At 52.4% G+C, this 14,609-nt stretch overlaps 1 protein-coding gene across 4 annotated transcripts in view; it reads left to right on the forward strand.

Annotated features, from left to right (window-relative positions):
• NSD1 (nuclear receptor binding SET domain protein 1) overlaps positions 1–14,609 on the forward strand; it is a 1,891,114-nt gene that overhangs the window by 639,979 nt on the left and 1,236,526 nt on the right. For all 4 annotated transcript variants that reach the window (XM_069651497.1, XM_069651498.1, XM_069651496.1 and 1 more), the window contains exon 6: positions 1,155–1,282. In XM_069651497.1, coding sequence (XP_069507598.1) covers positions 1,155–1,282 — 128 coding nt within the window. The remainder of the gene's footprint in view (positions 1–1,154; positions 1,283–14,609) is intronic.

Below are 14,609 nucleotides of genomic sequence, written 5' to 3' on the forward strand. Positions count from 1 at the left end.
ACTTTTTCGTCCATAAAGGGCAATACATTACCGATTTGTATTAATTATCAGTGATTGTAATGGCTGAATGACGCCGTGTGCCTTGTGTTTGCATAGCCCTGAATGAAAGACTTAGCTGGGATCCAGAGAACCACTTGCAGTCCCGAAGACGAATATTTATTTTTCTTTTGGATGCATAGATTTTTGAACGCCTTAAATGTGTTTGTTGTCAGTGTAGTTTGTTTTTTCTAAAACCAAGAAGGCAGTAAGAAATTAGCTAGGAAGGTGCAAAAAACCTAGGACAGCCTAAGTAGATTATTGTTGTAAATGTTTTTACTGTCCGTTTTCCTTTTTAACCTGTACTGACCATAGTTGTTGAATTCAGCTTGCTGCATGTCAATGGCTAACTAAAACCTCACCAGTTTCTTTCACCCATCCATGTTGAAGCAGATAGAGCAGCTATTAGAGCAATTAATTGTTACCTGTTCACATTCGATCACAGTTTTAGCTCAATGGCCACCTATGGCAATTCGGATTTGGCCAAGGGGAATTGTACTAGGTACGGGGCTAGTGCCCTTATTGTAAGCATTGGCCCTAGAGTATGTAGGTGTACACTTTAGGTAAAGTGCTCGTTTTGGTCAAGTCCATCTGATCAAATCTATTTCTAAAATGTTTATGTATTAATCTGTCACTCTCAAACCCTTTATCTGTATACTTATGCTTTGAAGATTCTCTTGAATTGTGCCTGTGGTGATGGTTGTTATTCCTTTCCTTAAATGCTCTTTTCCACTTCCCCATTTTTGTCTGGTACATAGAGAGAAAATAGTTAGGATGCTGGGAGCTTTGAGGGCCACAAGTGTCTTAGCCAGTGGCTGCATGTGTTCTCCCATTGATATTTGTGTAAGTACTCTGCGAGGGAAGCAGATTGAAAGAGATCAATACAAGTGAGCAGGGAGCGAACAACTGGGCACGGGTAGGAATGACAGTTTGGCAGCAAGGGATCTGCAAGCAACCAGAGGAGTAAACCGGGTAGATCAGCTCATTCAGCACATGCAATGACGTTTGGAAGAAGATGTGTGACTAACTAAGGATACCTAGTACAAAAGATGCTTTTATAACTTGTATTTGTTTTGCCATGCTCCCTTTTTGTAAGACTTCATTTCTTTCTCTTCCAGCGCATTTTGAGAACAAACGCTTTAGAAAGCCAAGCAAACGTATTTTGCTATATGCAGAAGAATGCGATAATGTTCCACAACCTAAAAAGCGAGCCAGGAGAGGAAATGGCACGTTTTGTAGAATGAAGGTAAGTCTTGGTCAAAAGAGGAAAGAAATCACTATTCAAGTTTGATTATTACTTCAAAATGTAGATGTCCTAAGCGATCTTAAAAAAAAAAATATATCCTCTTCAATTGTGTAAAGGAGAGCATTCATCTGCGTGTTTGTATTATTAATATCCATGTGATTGATTCAAATTGCAAGTGTTTTTGTTGTTTTTTTGTTATTGGCATGTCTTGAACACTTAGCAAACGGTTGTAGGAGCAAATGTTATGTTTAGTTTTAAATTATTTGCAATATATGTAGTCCTCTTTGAATGCACACAGTGCTGACTTCCTGTACCCCAGATGGCCTTTTTCCAGGCCACAAGATGATCTTTCATCTACAGTCTCTGGAAGGTTTGACCTAGATTGTGTTAATTTATGCCAACTGAGATTGAGAGATGTCAGATGGTTTGTGACTCGGACAAAGGGGGAAAGAGTGACTGGAAGATTAAGTGAGCTATACCCTACATGCCTTTCTTTACACCCTCGTCCAGTATACTTTAATCATGCCCCCCTCCCTCAATTTTCCTTGTTACCTCCATTGAAGATCTGCTTTCCAACCTTGACTCTAGCCTTCCCTCTGTTCTCATCCTACTTGATCTCTCCTCTGCCTTCGACACGGTCAACCATACCATCCTGCTCAACCATCTCCGGGATAACTTGGACATCACTGATCAGGCTCTGGCCTGGCTGACCTCTTTCCTCTCTGATCGACCCTCCCAGGTCCAACTTGGGTCCTTCCTATCATCTGTCTTCCTCTCCACCTGTGGTGTTCCCCAGGGGTCTAACCTCTTGCCCTGGCTTTTCAACCAATACCTGGCAACTCTCACCCGCTGTATTACCATTTTCTGCTCAAACTTCAAGTGCTACGCAGACGACACTCAACCCATTTTCAGGCTACCCTCGGCCACCTCCTCCACCTCTCTCATCACTGATTGCTTAACTGCTATCCAAGATTGGCGTGCCGCCAACAATCTTTGTCTTAATGCCAGCAAGATAGAGATCCTCCTCATTGGCACACCATCACCTTCCTTTCCCCTCACTCTCTGGCCGGCCTCCCTTTGCCCTCCTCCTATCCCCACCTGCGAGGCCAAGAACCTTGATGTCACCTTTGATTCCACACCCTCCTTCTCTGCCCACATCGCTGATGTATCAAAAAAGTCAAACCTCCTACTGCACCTCCTCAGAGGTATTCTTCCTTTCCTCTCATTCCCCCAGAAGCTCACTGTCTCCCAAGCTCTGGTTCTCTCTAAGCTGGACTATTGCAACAGCCTCTTCCTTAATCTATCGGCCTCTACTCTCCGCCCTTTCCAGCTTATCCAGAACAGGACTGCAAGACTTGTCCTTGGCCTCAAGCCCTGGGATCGTATTTCTCCAGCTCCGAAATCTCTCCATTGGCTCCCAGTGGATGCAAGGATTAAATTCAAAACCCTCTGCATTGTCCACAAGGCTTTCTGGGGCCTGGGTCCAACATACCTTCAGCTATCCCTCCGCAAATACCTCCCATCTCGAGCACTCCGCTCCTCTACCTCTAACTCCCTCAGGGTCAGTCGTTTCTCAAAGAAACTTGCTAGGGGTAGATCTGTCTTCGGTTGGGGCCACCCTCTGGAACAGCTTCCCTGCCACTCTAAAACTTGAGGAGAACCATCTCCGGTTCCAGAAGCACCTCAAAACCTTCCTCTTTGCTTCTGCCTTCTCTTCCCCTCTCCCCTGTTGATTCTACTCTCCCTCGGCACCATGCACCTGGCCACCCTCTGTCATCTGGGCCCAGGTACTTGCTCATCTTGCCACCCTCACACACTGCCTCCGGGACACCCCCTGCACTTGGGTCTGTATCTGTACCCATACAGCCCTCCCCTTTTCTTCCTGCACTTTCAGACCTACACGGCCTGCTGCCATAAACCCAGCACTTGCCACTTGCTGGCTGCACTCCCATTGTTTGTTGCCTTTTTATTTATTATTTTATCATTATTTTTTTTCCTTCTCGCTCCGCACTCTCCTTTTGTTCCCTCTTCCATGCACTTCTCCCCCTTCTCCCTCTACCCTGCACTTGCACGTTCTCAATGTCACTGGGCCTAGTAAGATTGTTGTTTTTGTTCTCCCCTGTTCCCTTTCTCTGCCTGGTCGCACTCTGAAACACTTGTGTATGAGCGCAATAGAAATAAAATATCATTCATGTGTAGCAATTTGCCATTTTGTTGGCTTTTGACCTACTCCTCTAATCTGCATCCCATGGTCAGGAGAATCCCCCCAATTGGCTGTGCTAAGATATTAAACAGCGCGGTAATGCACTGTACCATGCTTGTTGAGATTCAGTATCATTGAGGTTACCCTTCAGGTTACCAAAGGGCTTTTCCAGCCTGGGCATGTTTAGGCCAGCCTAAAAATGGGGACTGCAAATACCTTTTGAAAAGAACTCTGTATTCTTACTTCAGAGAACATGCATGTTTTAGCAAATCCATGCGTTGCTTTATTCAGCTTTAGCTAGGATTGTACCTTTACTTTCTGCAGCAGTTTTTTGTTTATCTACCACCTTCCCCAATTTTGTTTTTTTTGAGACTGCAGAGACTGTTGGGAAAAGAATAGTGTGCAGTCTGCAAACTTATTTTTGTCATTTTAAAGTAATTGTTTGGTCGTCTTTGTGAGCTTCACAAACTGAAAGTCCACAATAAAGCTGTTATTCGATACAGGGGCGTGGCTTGGCGGCCATGCAAGAGTGAGCGAGTCACTGAGAGCTTCAGGGTGATCCGTTACACGATCCTTATAAACGACTGAAAAACGGCAGGAGACCCTGAACAAATCGAAGGGACGGCACCCGGAGGGTCCAGGGCACGCACGGGCGAAAGCCCAAACAAAATCGGAGGACGGAAAGACAAGAAACGAGGCGAGGTGGAGGCACGTGGCTACCACACAAAATGGCGGCCGCGGCCCACTGAGAATCCGCCTGCGCTCCGAAGGGCAGCGGAAGTTGAGTACGTAGACGGCTGGGCGCAGGGGCGCGGACGGCCGCCCACCGGATACCCACACACCACCCGCGGAAGATTGAGAGAGGCGCCAAACCCGACCGCCCTCCCTAACAGGGACGTGGAACGAGGCGCAAACCACCATGCCGCGTGACCACAGGCGGAGGGGGAGCAGGCAACTGAGGATAGTGGCAGAGGAGAGCGGAGGGCCGGGACACAGGAAGAAGACAGCGCCTGCGGCCCGAGGCACCTAGGGTGCCCCCCAGCACACAGAAGTCCTACCGGAGTGCGCCCACGCAGCAGCAGCCCGGAGGGGGATACCCTGACCCGGCCCTCAACAGCAGAAGGCAAGCGGGCTACCGGCCCAGAACCACGGCGGCGCAGCAGGCAGCAGCAACCAGCAGAGCTGCAACCGGAGCCCCCGGTAAGGACGAGACAGCTGAGGCAGGAGATCGTAACGGCCCCGGCGAGGCTGCAGCTGGACAGAGCGGCCACAAAGAGACTTTAGCTGCTGCGTGCTGGGCCCAGGGGGGTGCTGGGGAGCGGCAGGGCCGACGAAGGCCTGGGGAGGACAGGGCCACATTTGGGATAACCCGCAGGGAAGGGAGAACACTGACTACAAAGTGAAGGCCGCGCAGGGGCACACGGCCCCCATCCAAGCACAGATTCACGAGGCCACAAACATCAGCATGCCCGACAAACAGAAAGGCAGCAAGCATGGAGACATTTGCCCACAAGAGCGAGGACTCACACCCTGGGACGGCGGCGGCAGGCACAGCCACATCATACGCCACGCAAGGGGAACTCAAACAGGTGGAGGGCAGTATCTTAGAGGCCATAGAGGCGCTAAAGGCCTCAATAGAGGGCAAGCTGGATGCAGTGGACTTGGGGCTCCTCGGGCAGGACACGAGGAACCTAGCAGAGAGCGTGACAACGGTGGAACAACAGGTGCAGAGCAATACAGCAAACGTGACCACCTCTCAGTCACAAATGTCAGATGCACTGGAAGGGATTAAAACACTAGAATGCAGGGCCGAAGATGCAGAAGGCCGAGCCAGACGCATCAATGTGCGCATCGTAGGGCTGCCGGAGGGGGTGGAAGGTAGAGACCCCACAGATTACGTAGAGAACTTGCTGCTCCAGGAAGTAGTTGCAGGGACCCTGTCCCAGGGCTTTGTGGTGGAAAGGGCGCACAGAGCACTAACCAGGAAACCCCACCCGGTCACGCCACCGAGACCCATGATCGCGAAGATCTTGAACTTTAAAGACGGGGAGAAAATCCTGACATTCTCGAGGGAAGGCGGGGAGATAACACGCAACAGAGCCAGGATAACCATCTACCCTGACTATATGGCACTTGTGCAAAGACAGCGAGCCCAGTTCTGGCCGACCAAAGAGCGCCTTCGGGCAGCAGGGGTGAAATTCATGTTACTTTACCTGTCCAAGCTCAACATCCTGCACAACGGGAGGACACAGATCTTTGAGACCACGGCAGACGCCCAGGAGTGGATGGATCATCAGGGGATCCCACAACCAAGAGAGGTGGTCGAGAGGAACCTTTAGGCACCCCGGCGAGGCAGGGAATGAGGGTGCGGACAAAACACTGAGGACACCATGCCGAATCGAGATACAGCAGGACAATTAGCAGAATGAGAACCGAAAGCATAAACTAATGGATTAACCCGGGAGCTTGAGGCCTCCGGCACTGGACCGCCAAGACCCACAGAGGGGACCACAAGTAGCGACAAGTTAGCAGTGTCAGTTTTAAGGCACTACGCCGTGACGAGTGCTCCCGCGGATTGAGGGCAGCACCTGGAATGTGGCGGGGCCGAGCAGGGGGAGGGAGGCTGGGCGTTGGTTTATAGTAGTTGTAGTAGTGTGGTTAAGTTTGTTAAGAGAAGGCACGAGAGGAGGCAAACATAATGAACGAGGAGGTCACGGACACGGCAAAGACAACGCAAGGGCGCAAATGAGTCTGCACTCAAACGCGGGAACCCTGCGCGGAATACCAAAGAGCAGAGGTGGAGAGAAACAGACACTGGTGGCAGGGCGGTCCGCCAGGACAGGGGAAGTAAAGAGGGAAGGCGGACCCGCAAGCTACCAGGGGAATAACTGGGAGAAGATGATGGATGGACCTCCCAGGCCAGCATGCCAGAAAGGGAAAACTAAACAGGCCGATGGGAACGAGCGGGCTGCTGGAAACTGTAAGACACAGGAACCAAGATGAACTAAAAGTGGTGACTTGGAATGTCAGGGGCCAAATGCCTACGTGAAGAGACTGAGGGTCTACGCATGGCTAAAAAAAGTGAAAGTCCACATCGCAATGCTGCAGTAGACCCACCGGACGGTGGAAAAACAAGCCAAGATGGCCAAGAAATGGAGCGGCCAGACATACAGCTCCACATACTCTAACTATGCGAGAGGGGTAGCGACCTGGATTGCCCCGGGCATTCCATTCCAACTCATCAAACAGGAGCGAGACGCCTAAGGCAGGGTCCTCATCGTACACGGAATGCTGGAGAACCGGGAAGTGTGTCTGGTGAACAGCTACACCCCAAACCACGATGCAACAGATTTCTTTAAACCACTCACACCCCGGCTGGTCCCGTACAGAAACGCCACGATCATCTGGGCTGGAGATCTGAATTGCACATTGGATCCCAGGCTGGACCGGTCGGACGACAAACACAAAAAGGCCGCACCACCAGCGCGGGTGTTGCAGAAGACACTGGACCAGCTCGAGCTAGAGGACGTCTGGAGGAAGGAACATGGGGGGGTGAAAGGGGATAGACGCACTATAGCGCCCCACACAGGACATTTACCCGCATTGACTATTTATTCACGGGCAAAGAGACACTAGGCGAATTCACTGGGGCACACATTCACGTACGAACCCTATCTGACCACGCCCCACTGGAAGCAACATGGGCACATACATACTGGAAAGCCCCCATACCCACGTGGAGACTTAGGGCGGAAGCACTCCTAGAGGGGGATTTCCAAGATCATATCCAAACTTCAATAGACGACTACTTCGAGCACAACATGGGTAGTGTAGACAGTACGGGAATGACATGGGAGGCCTTTAAGGTTGTGATCAGGGGGGCGGCAGTTGGGAAAACGGGAGGCCTTAGGAGAGAAACCCTGGCTGAACTGGATGAGATAGAAGGGAAGATGGGGAGGGCGGAAGCACAGGCAGGGCAGGGGGGGGGGACGGGTTACCTCACCACTTTGAGACAACAGTGTATGGTGGCCTGGGAGAGATTAGGTGGTTAGACTATAGGAAGTAAATACAAAGGCTGCACGCAGAAGGGGATAAACCTAGTAGACTTCTTGCCTGGCTGACCAAACAGGAGACCAAGTGAGAACCGATAAACGCAATTTGAAATAGTCAAGGGGTGATTGAAAGGTCCCAGGAGGGTATAAATACGGTGTTCTCGCAATTCTATGAGATACTATATACCAGAGTACAGGAAGCAGAAGAGGGAGACCTTGAAGATGCATTAGCGGAAATCAAACTCCCACGACTGTCAGAAGAGCAGGCCCAGATGTTGGACGCCCCCCTTACTGTGGAGGAACTGACAGAGGTTATTACCCGGTTACTGACAGGGAAGTCCTCGGGGCCCGATGGGTTACCAGGGGAATTCTATAAAAGATACAAAGATAGCTTGGCTCCGAGATTACTAGAGACACTGGAGGAGGCGTACGAGTGCAGACGACTCCTGAGCATTATGTCAGAATCTGTAAAAGTCCCGATACTTAAAGCAAGGAAACCGCCCCTCGAGTGTGGGTCCTACAGGCCAATCTCTCTGATAAATCAGGATTCCAAGATATTGACAGTGGCATTGGCCAACCTGATAAAAAGGGTGATACCCACACTGGTACACACAGACCAAACAGGGTATGTAACAGAACAAAACATGGCATGGAATCTCCGGAGACTCCATCACGTCATTGACAGAACGAACCAAGAGGAGGGAGAATACGCAGTGGTGTCATTAGATGCAATTAAAGCGTTCGATTCAGTGAACTGGGACTGGCTACTGGGGGCGCTCGCCCACTTAGGGATAGGCAGGGGGGTTCCTACGTTGGATAAAGCTGCTGTACAACGACCGGAGGCCAGAGTTAAGACGAGGAGGCATGTCTCAGGGGAGTGGAGCACAGGGCGAGGTACAAAACAGGGGTGCCCGCTGTCCCCGATGCTATATATGTTGGCTCTGGAACCGTTCGTGGCCTTCCTAAGTACGGAGACACCGGCATAGTGATAGATGGGGCAACACACCAGAGTTCAATATATTCAGATGACATGCTGCTTTACGTCCAGGACCCACAAACCCACCTACCAGACCTACTGGAGGCACTGGGAGCGTTTGACAGGTTATCGGGGATCACCATCAACCAGGGAAAGTCCTCGCTGTTCCCCCTGGCGTGCCTGAGGGCGACGACATCAGACCAGCTGCCACATCTGTGCCCGACATGTACCCCAATCACCTTCAGATATCTGGGGGTGGACATATATCACGACACCGCGGAAACACACATGGCCAACACGCAGGCAGCCCTGGACAAAATAGAGAATGCCATGCAGTTCTGGAAAACACTACCGCTGGGGATGGTAGGCCGGGCGGCCCTAATGAAGATGATAGTTTTACCCCGACTCCTATATTTCACCAATATCCCCTACAACATCCCCAGATCCTTTTTCAGATGATTAGACTCCATGACACCAGGACCTTTCTATGGGGGTGAGGGAGGAACAGGATAGCACTGCGAACATTACAAAGGGGCTACGAATGGGGAGGGATCAAGCTCCCGGACTTTGAGCGTTACTACTTGGCCGCACAACTTCAATTCGTGGTCCGATGGCTGGGGGAAGACACCTCCATTGATGCAATACTGTTTCGACCATCGCTCCAGCGATACTATTTGAAAGAAATACTGTGGATAAACGAGACCCAAGCAAAAACCCTCCCCGGAATAGTCCAACTAGGCCGAGCACTGTGGAAAAGAGCATGGAAAGTGCAGAACATAAGAGACCCCTGTTCAAGGCATCATCCCCCTGGCGGGACTGGTAGACCCTGGTGGAGGAGCAGGACATACACAGTGGCCAATTCATACTGTATACTAGCATGGTCCAAGGAATAAGAAAGAGGTGGGGCACCCTGCCGGAAGAGGAAGACATGGATGGGCCGCTGGATGCCTGGTACGATGCATCTGAGAGGGGACACAATGTGTCCAGACTTTACGAACAATTGCTGGGCACCATCAATTCTAGTACACTGAACAGCCGGACAAAATGGGAGGAGGAACTTCAGCGACCCCTCAGGGACAAAGAATGGAACAGAGCCCTTCAATGCGTAAAGAACATTTCCAGAAACGCAAGGTTCAAATGGCTGCAGTTCTACATAGTGCACAGGGCATATTTAACGCCTAAAAGAATGTCGAACATGGGGGACAGTCATGGAGTTGTCCATGCTGCCAGGAAGAACATGCAGATATGGTGCACATGTTTTGGACATGCCCGGGTGTGACAGCCTTCTGGAATACGATACAGGAAAGAGCGTTGAAGGCAGGAATCCATATGCAAGCTTGGTTGCCAGCATCCTACATACTGGGCCTGTTCCCGAGGGGCGACAAGCAGAGGATCCATATAGCTAAGGTGACAGACCTGATGAAAATACTGGCAAAACTCTGCATCGCAATGGCATGGAAAGCAAACGCAGGACCATCGATGGAAGGCTGATAGGCGGACCTACAAAAATGGGCAATAGCAGAAACTACGGTCTGGACCAGAAACTCGCAGGGTGGAGAAGAGAACAGTGGGGCCAGAATACTAGCGTGGAATACCTTGCTACAAGACTTATTTGGGAGCGACGAGGAAAACAGCGCAACTGATTCCAGTGAACCGGGAGGAGAGACCTGACCTGCCCGTACCCGTGCGCAGCACGCAGACAGGAACGAGGACAACACGACAGAGGAGGAGGGAGCCTAGCCGTGACCTGAGCGGATAACATACATTATGAACTCCAACCCGAAAGTGCCAGAGCAAATGTTGAGAGTTGTTGTTTGTGTTTTGTGTTTGTTTGTTAAATGAAAATAAAGAAAATTGGTTTATACAAAAAAGCTGTTATTCGATACCTCGTACCTAAATTCCATATGCGTGCATGGCTTGTCGATTGCATGGAGTGAGAAATAGCTCCATGTATTGTTTGTGCCCTTTTTTCTTCTGTACCAATTGAGATATTCTGTATATTCTTATAACAAATATTCTGGTCAGAGTGAATGTATCTCTTTCGCCTATAAAACCCACGCCCCAGGAAAAGATGTTCATTTAGGTGTCTGAATAATTATGTTAATGTTAAAGGTTTTTATACCACGCACAGGTGCCACTTGCATGGTCTCTTGGCGCTCTGTGAAAAAAGGGGGGGTGGTTATTGGGAGGAGCAGGAGAAAGAGCAAGGGATGTGCTGTTGGTAGCTTCAATTCGGATGTACTGTTCACTGAACTTGGGTGCAAGATTCGGGAGGCGGACGTCATGTGGTGGTGTGCGAGGTTGTGTTTACTATGTCTTGTTGCAGTGCTGTGAAGTGTGTGCGATTTGCTTTGCTGAGGAGTTCTGGTTGTTTTAGTGCAGTATGTGAGGGGTGTATGCAGAGGGTTGATTGTTAGTAACAGTTTGGTTTGTTAGTGACCGTGACTGATCTTCAGCTTTTCCAGTTTATTAGCTGTATCTTCCCTTCTTCTGTGTGCCCTTTCTAGTTGTATCGGTAAAGTCACCTCTGGGTGAAGGGTTCTTGCACTTCTCCAGCATGGGGTCTGGCATGGATTCACATGCTCATGAATATTTCCCATCGTCAGGCTGGGAATCCTCGGTAAAGAAAAATCAGTATCAGTATCAGTTTCGTTTCTGATCTGTCTTTCGTAGTAGTAACCAATCACTGATCTCTGTGTCATACTGACCACAGCCAATGACTGCCATCTCCCTAAGCCCCGGCTCTGGCATCCATCTTCAGATTTTTACCGCACGTTCAAGTGTTGGGATCCTCGTGCTATTGCTCTTGAGCTTTAGTGCTTTTTTCACGTTTTTTCATAGGAAAATTTTCTCTTTTGCGGTCAAAAGAGCCTCAAGCTCCACCGTTTCTTTATCTGATCAACGGGGACCCGTGTCGGATTCTTCTACGCCCCTCAAGGGTGAAGATTTCGTCGAGCCACGCTTTTGGAGGACTCCAGAAGTTTCTCAGGCCCATATCGGACATGGCCCAGGAGAAGGGAAGCTCGACGGCCGGAAAGCTGTTCAGGGTCTGCCCTGGATGCCAGCTTCAGAATGTCTTTAAGGAGGACGGACACTCCCTTTGCCTCTACTGCCTGCATGAGGACAAGACGCACGTGGAGAAGGACTGTGCGTTTGGCGGAAATATGTCAGAGCGGACCATGAAGGACCGCCATCTGCGTCTCGCCAACTGGCTGGAAGGGAAGAGCCCGTCAGGTGAGAAAAAGAAGTCCGAGCGGTCTTCTAAGACCTTTGGGGGCGGCCCGGCGACGGGGGCCCAACAAGGCCAAGCACCGCGAGTCCGCTGGCACCGGGAGCGCCGAACGGTCGGGCTCTTCGGGTGCCAGGCAGGGCGCATCCTCCCCGGCGCCATCAACCACGAGCCAACGCTCTGGCTCGGGTAAGAGGAAGGCCGAGCACCCCCGGCGAAGCTCCTGGAGAGACCCCGGTCGAGCTCGAAGGCCCCATCGGAGGGGGAGCGAGGCGGTGACCCCCCCCCTTTCCCACAAGGAGAAGGCGGTGAGCGCACTTAAGGTGGTGAAAGCCTTGATCCACCCTGCCAAGGCCTCTATCAAGACAGTCGCGGCGGCCCTGGCTCAGCCTGTGGAGGCTACACCAGTGGAGGCGACCTCGGGGCCCAGAGTCTCCCTGCCACCGCGGAGGGAGTCCTCTTTCATGCCCATCGACAGGACCCCCGTGAAACCTCCGACGGAGAAGAAAAAGGGGGGGCAGGGGGTTGTGGATTCCACCTCAACCTCTGAAGAGAAGCTGATCGAAGTCTTGAGCCACAGCGTTGGCGTGGAAGAAGACCAGCCCGTCGGGAGGGACCCCGACGTCGGAGACGACGATAACGTCGAGGGTTCCGACGAGGCTCTTGAATGCCCGTCGGAATCCCCTCAACCAGTGCCGCAAGACAACTCGGCGGGCATTTTGTTGGCTATACAGTCCTTATGCTCGGAGATAAGGACAAGATTGCCGTTACCACCAACGGAAGAACCGCTCCCGACGGGGGACCCGGAGCCAGGCCCTTCTGGGAGCCCTCCTCCTAAGAGAAGGATTCATCCTCCACCTCCTTTTCAACCATTGCACCCTGCTCAGCCCTCCTCCCCGTCCACGACCCGTGGGGATGATACGGGGACGGACACGGCCGCGACGGGTACAGACGACGAGGTTTACGACGAGGATCTCCCGTCGTCACCTCCTCCCCGGGCTTCCCCGCCCGACGAGATTGGATCGTTTCATGCCATGATCGCCAGGGCATCCGAGCTTTTCCAGCTCTGCCCGGAAGAGAAGGAAAGTTTCCTTTATCAACGGCGCGAGACCAAGAGGAAGACGGTCCTCGCTGTACCTCTACTGGACGATATCTGGGATGAGGGTCTCGCCCTCCTCAAGAACCCATCCACAACGCCTGCGAGAAGGGATCGGTACGAGAAGAAGTAGCGGGTCCCGGACGCGGCCCCCTTGTGCCTATGGGCACAGCCGACCCCGGACTCGGTCGTCTCCACGGCGGCCAGGAAGAAAGCGGGGGGGGGGCTTCGGCCTCTACATCTACCTCCCCGCCGGACGGCGAGGGAAAGAAATTGGACACGATGGGACGCAGAGTCATCTCATCGGCAGCAACGACGATTAAGGCTGCCAACGCCTTGGCTATCGTAGCCCGCTACGACAGGGAGTTGTGGTACAAAATGGACTTCCTACCAGACAAGAGGGCGGAGGCCCTAGAGATCTTGCAGGAAGGAGAAGTGGCGTCGGACCACGCCATTAGGATAGCGACGGATATCGCTGACACTGGGTTTCGCCAGTTGGGCAACGGCGTGTGCCTTAGACGGCGTGGATGGCTCAAGGCAACGGACCTCCGGCAGGACGTGCAGACCAGAGTCTTTGACATGCCGTTCGACGGGAGCAACCTGTTTGGGAAAACAGTGGACGATTCCCTACAAGCCATCAAGACGGACACGGAGACGGCCCGGGCTCTTGGTGTTCTCCAGCAACGACGGCCACCCTTTCGGAGCGCCGGAGGCAAGCAGGGTGCCTCCAAAGGTTCCGGCGGTGGATTTTCCACCTATCATCAAGCGGCCCGTTCGTCGTCACAGGAAGCCTACAGGGGACGAGGCAAGTCGGGCGGACCCCGCCGTCGTCGCCAGGGAGGACAAGGTGGCAAAGCCTCGTCGAAGCAGGACTGAAACGGCCGTGGGGGTCGGGCCCCCACCGAAGCACCCTGGTGGTAGGCCGGCTGGCGAACTTCGTCAGCGTGTGGGAGTCGATCTCCACCGACCGTTGGGTGCTGGACGCCCTGGCCCACGGTCACGCGCTTGAGTTTCGAAAGAAGTGCCCGCGCATCCCCCCCGTGGCCAGGAAGGAACATCACGTCCCTCAACTTCTCTTGGAGGTAAAGGCGATGCTCAAGAAAAGCGCCATCGAGCTCGTCCCAAAGAGGCTTCGGGGCTCTGGAGTTTACTCAAGATACTTCCTCGTGAAGAAGAAGACGGGAGGATGGCGTCCCATCCTGGACCTACGACGACTGAAAAAATTCAACAAGGCACAGGAGTTCCGGATGGTCACCCTCCAGCAAGTCCTGGGTCAGCTGGAGGAGGGCGATTTCCTGTTGTCGTTGGATTTGGAGGATGCTTACTTCCATATCCCCATCCCAAAGGGACACCGAAAGTTTCTCAGATTCGTGGTCCAAGGGCGTCACTACCAGTTCAGAGCCCTTCCCTTCGGATTGAGGTCGGCACCCAGGGTGTTCACCAAGTGTCTCGCACCGGTGGCGGCGCGACTGCGCCTGGAGGGGATCCACGTCTACCCCTACCTAGACGACTGGCTCATCCGAGCAAAGACAAGGGAACTCGCCGCGGAGCACACGACGAGGACCGTCCAACTACTCACGGACCTGGGATTCTCCATAAACTACGCCAAGTCTCACCTGGTGCCCGCGCAAGACGCACTGTTTCTGGGAGCGAAACTCGACACAGTGGCGCTTCTGGCCTCTCCGTCGGAGGAAAGGACGAGGGCCATCTTGGGCAAGGTGCAGCGGATGCTGGTTGCGGACGCGGCCAGGGTGAGGTCCATCAAATCCCT

The sequence above is a fragment of the Ambystoma mexicanum genome, chromosome 3p (genome assembly GCF_040938575.1).
Source record: "Ambystoma mexicanum isolate Mex_15411 chromosome 3p, UKY_AmexF1_1, whole genome shotgun sequence".
NCBI lineage: Eukaryota > Metazoa > Chordata > Amphibia > Caudata > Ambystomatidae > Ambystoma > Ambystoma mexicanum.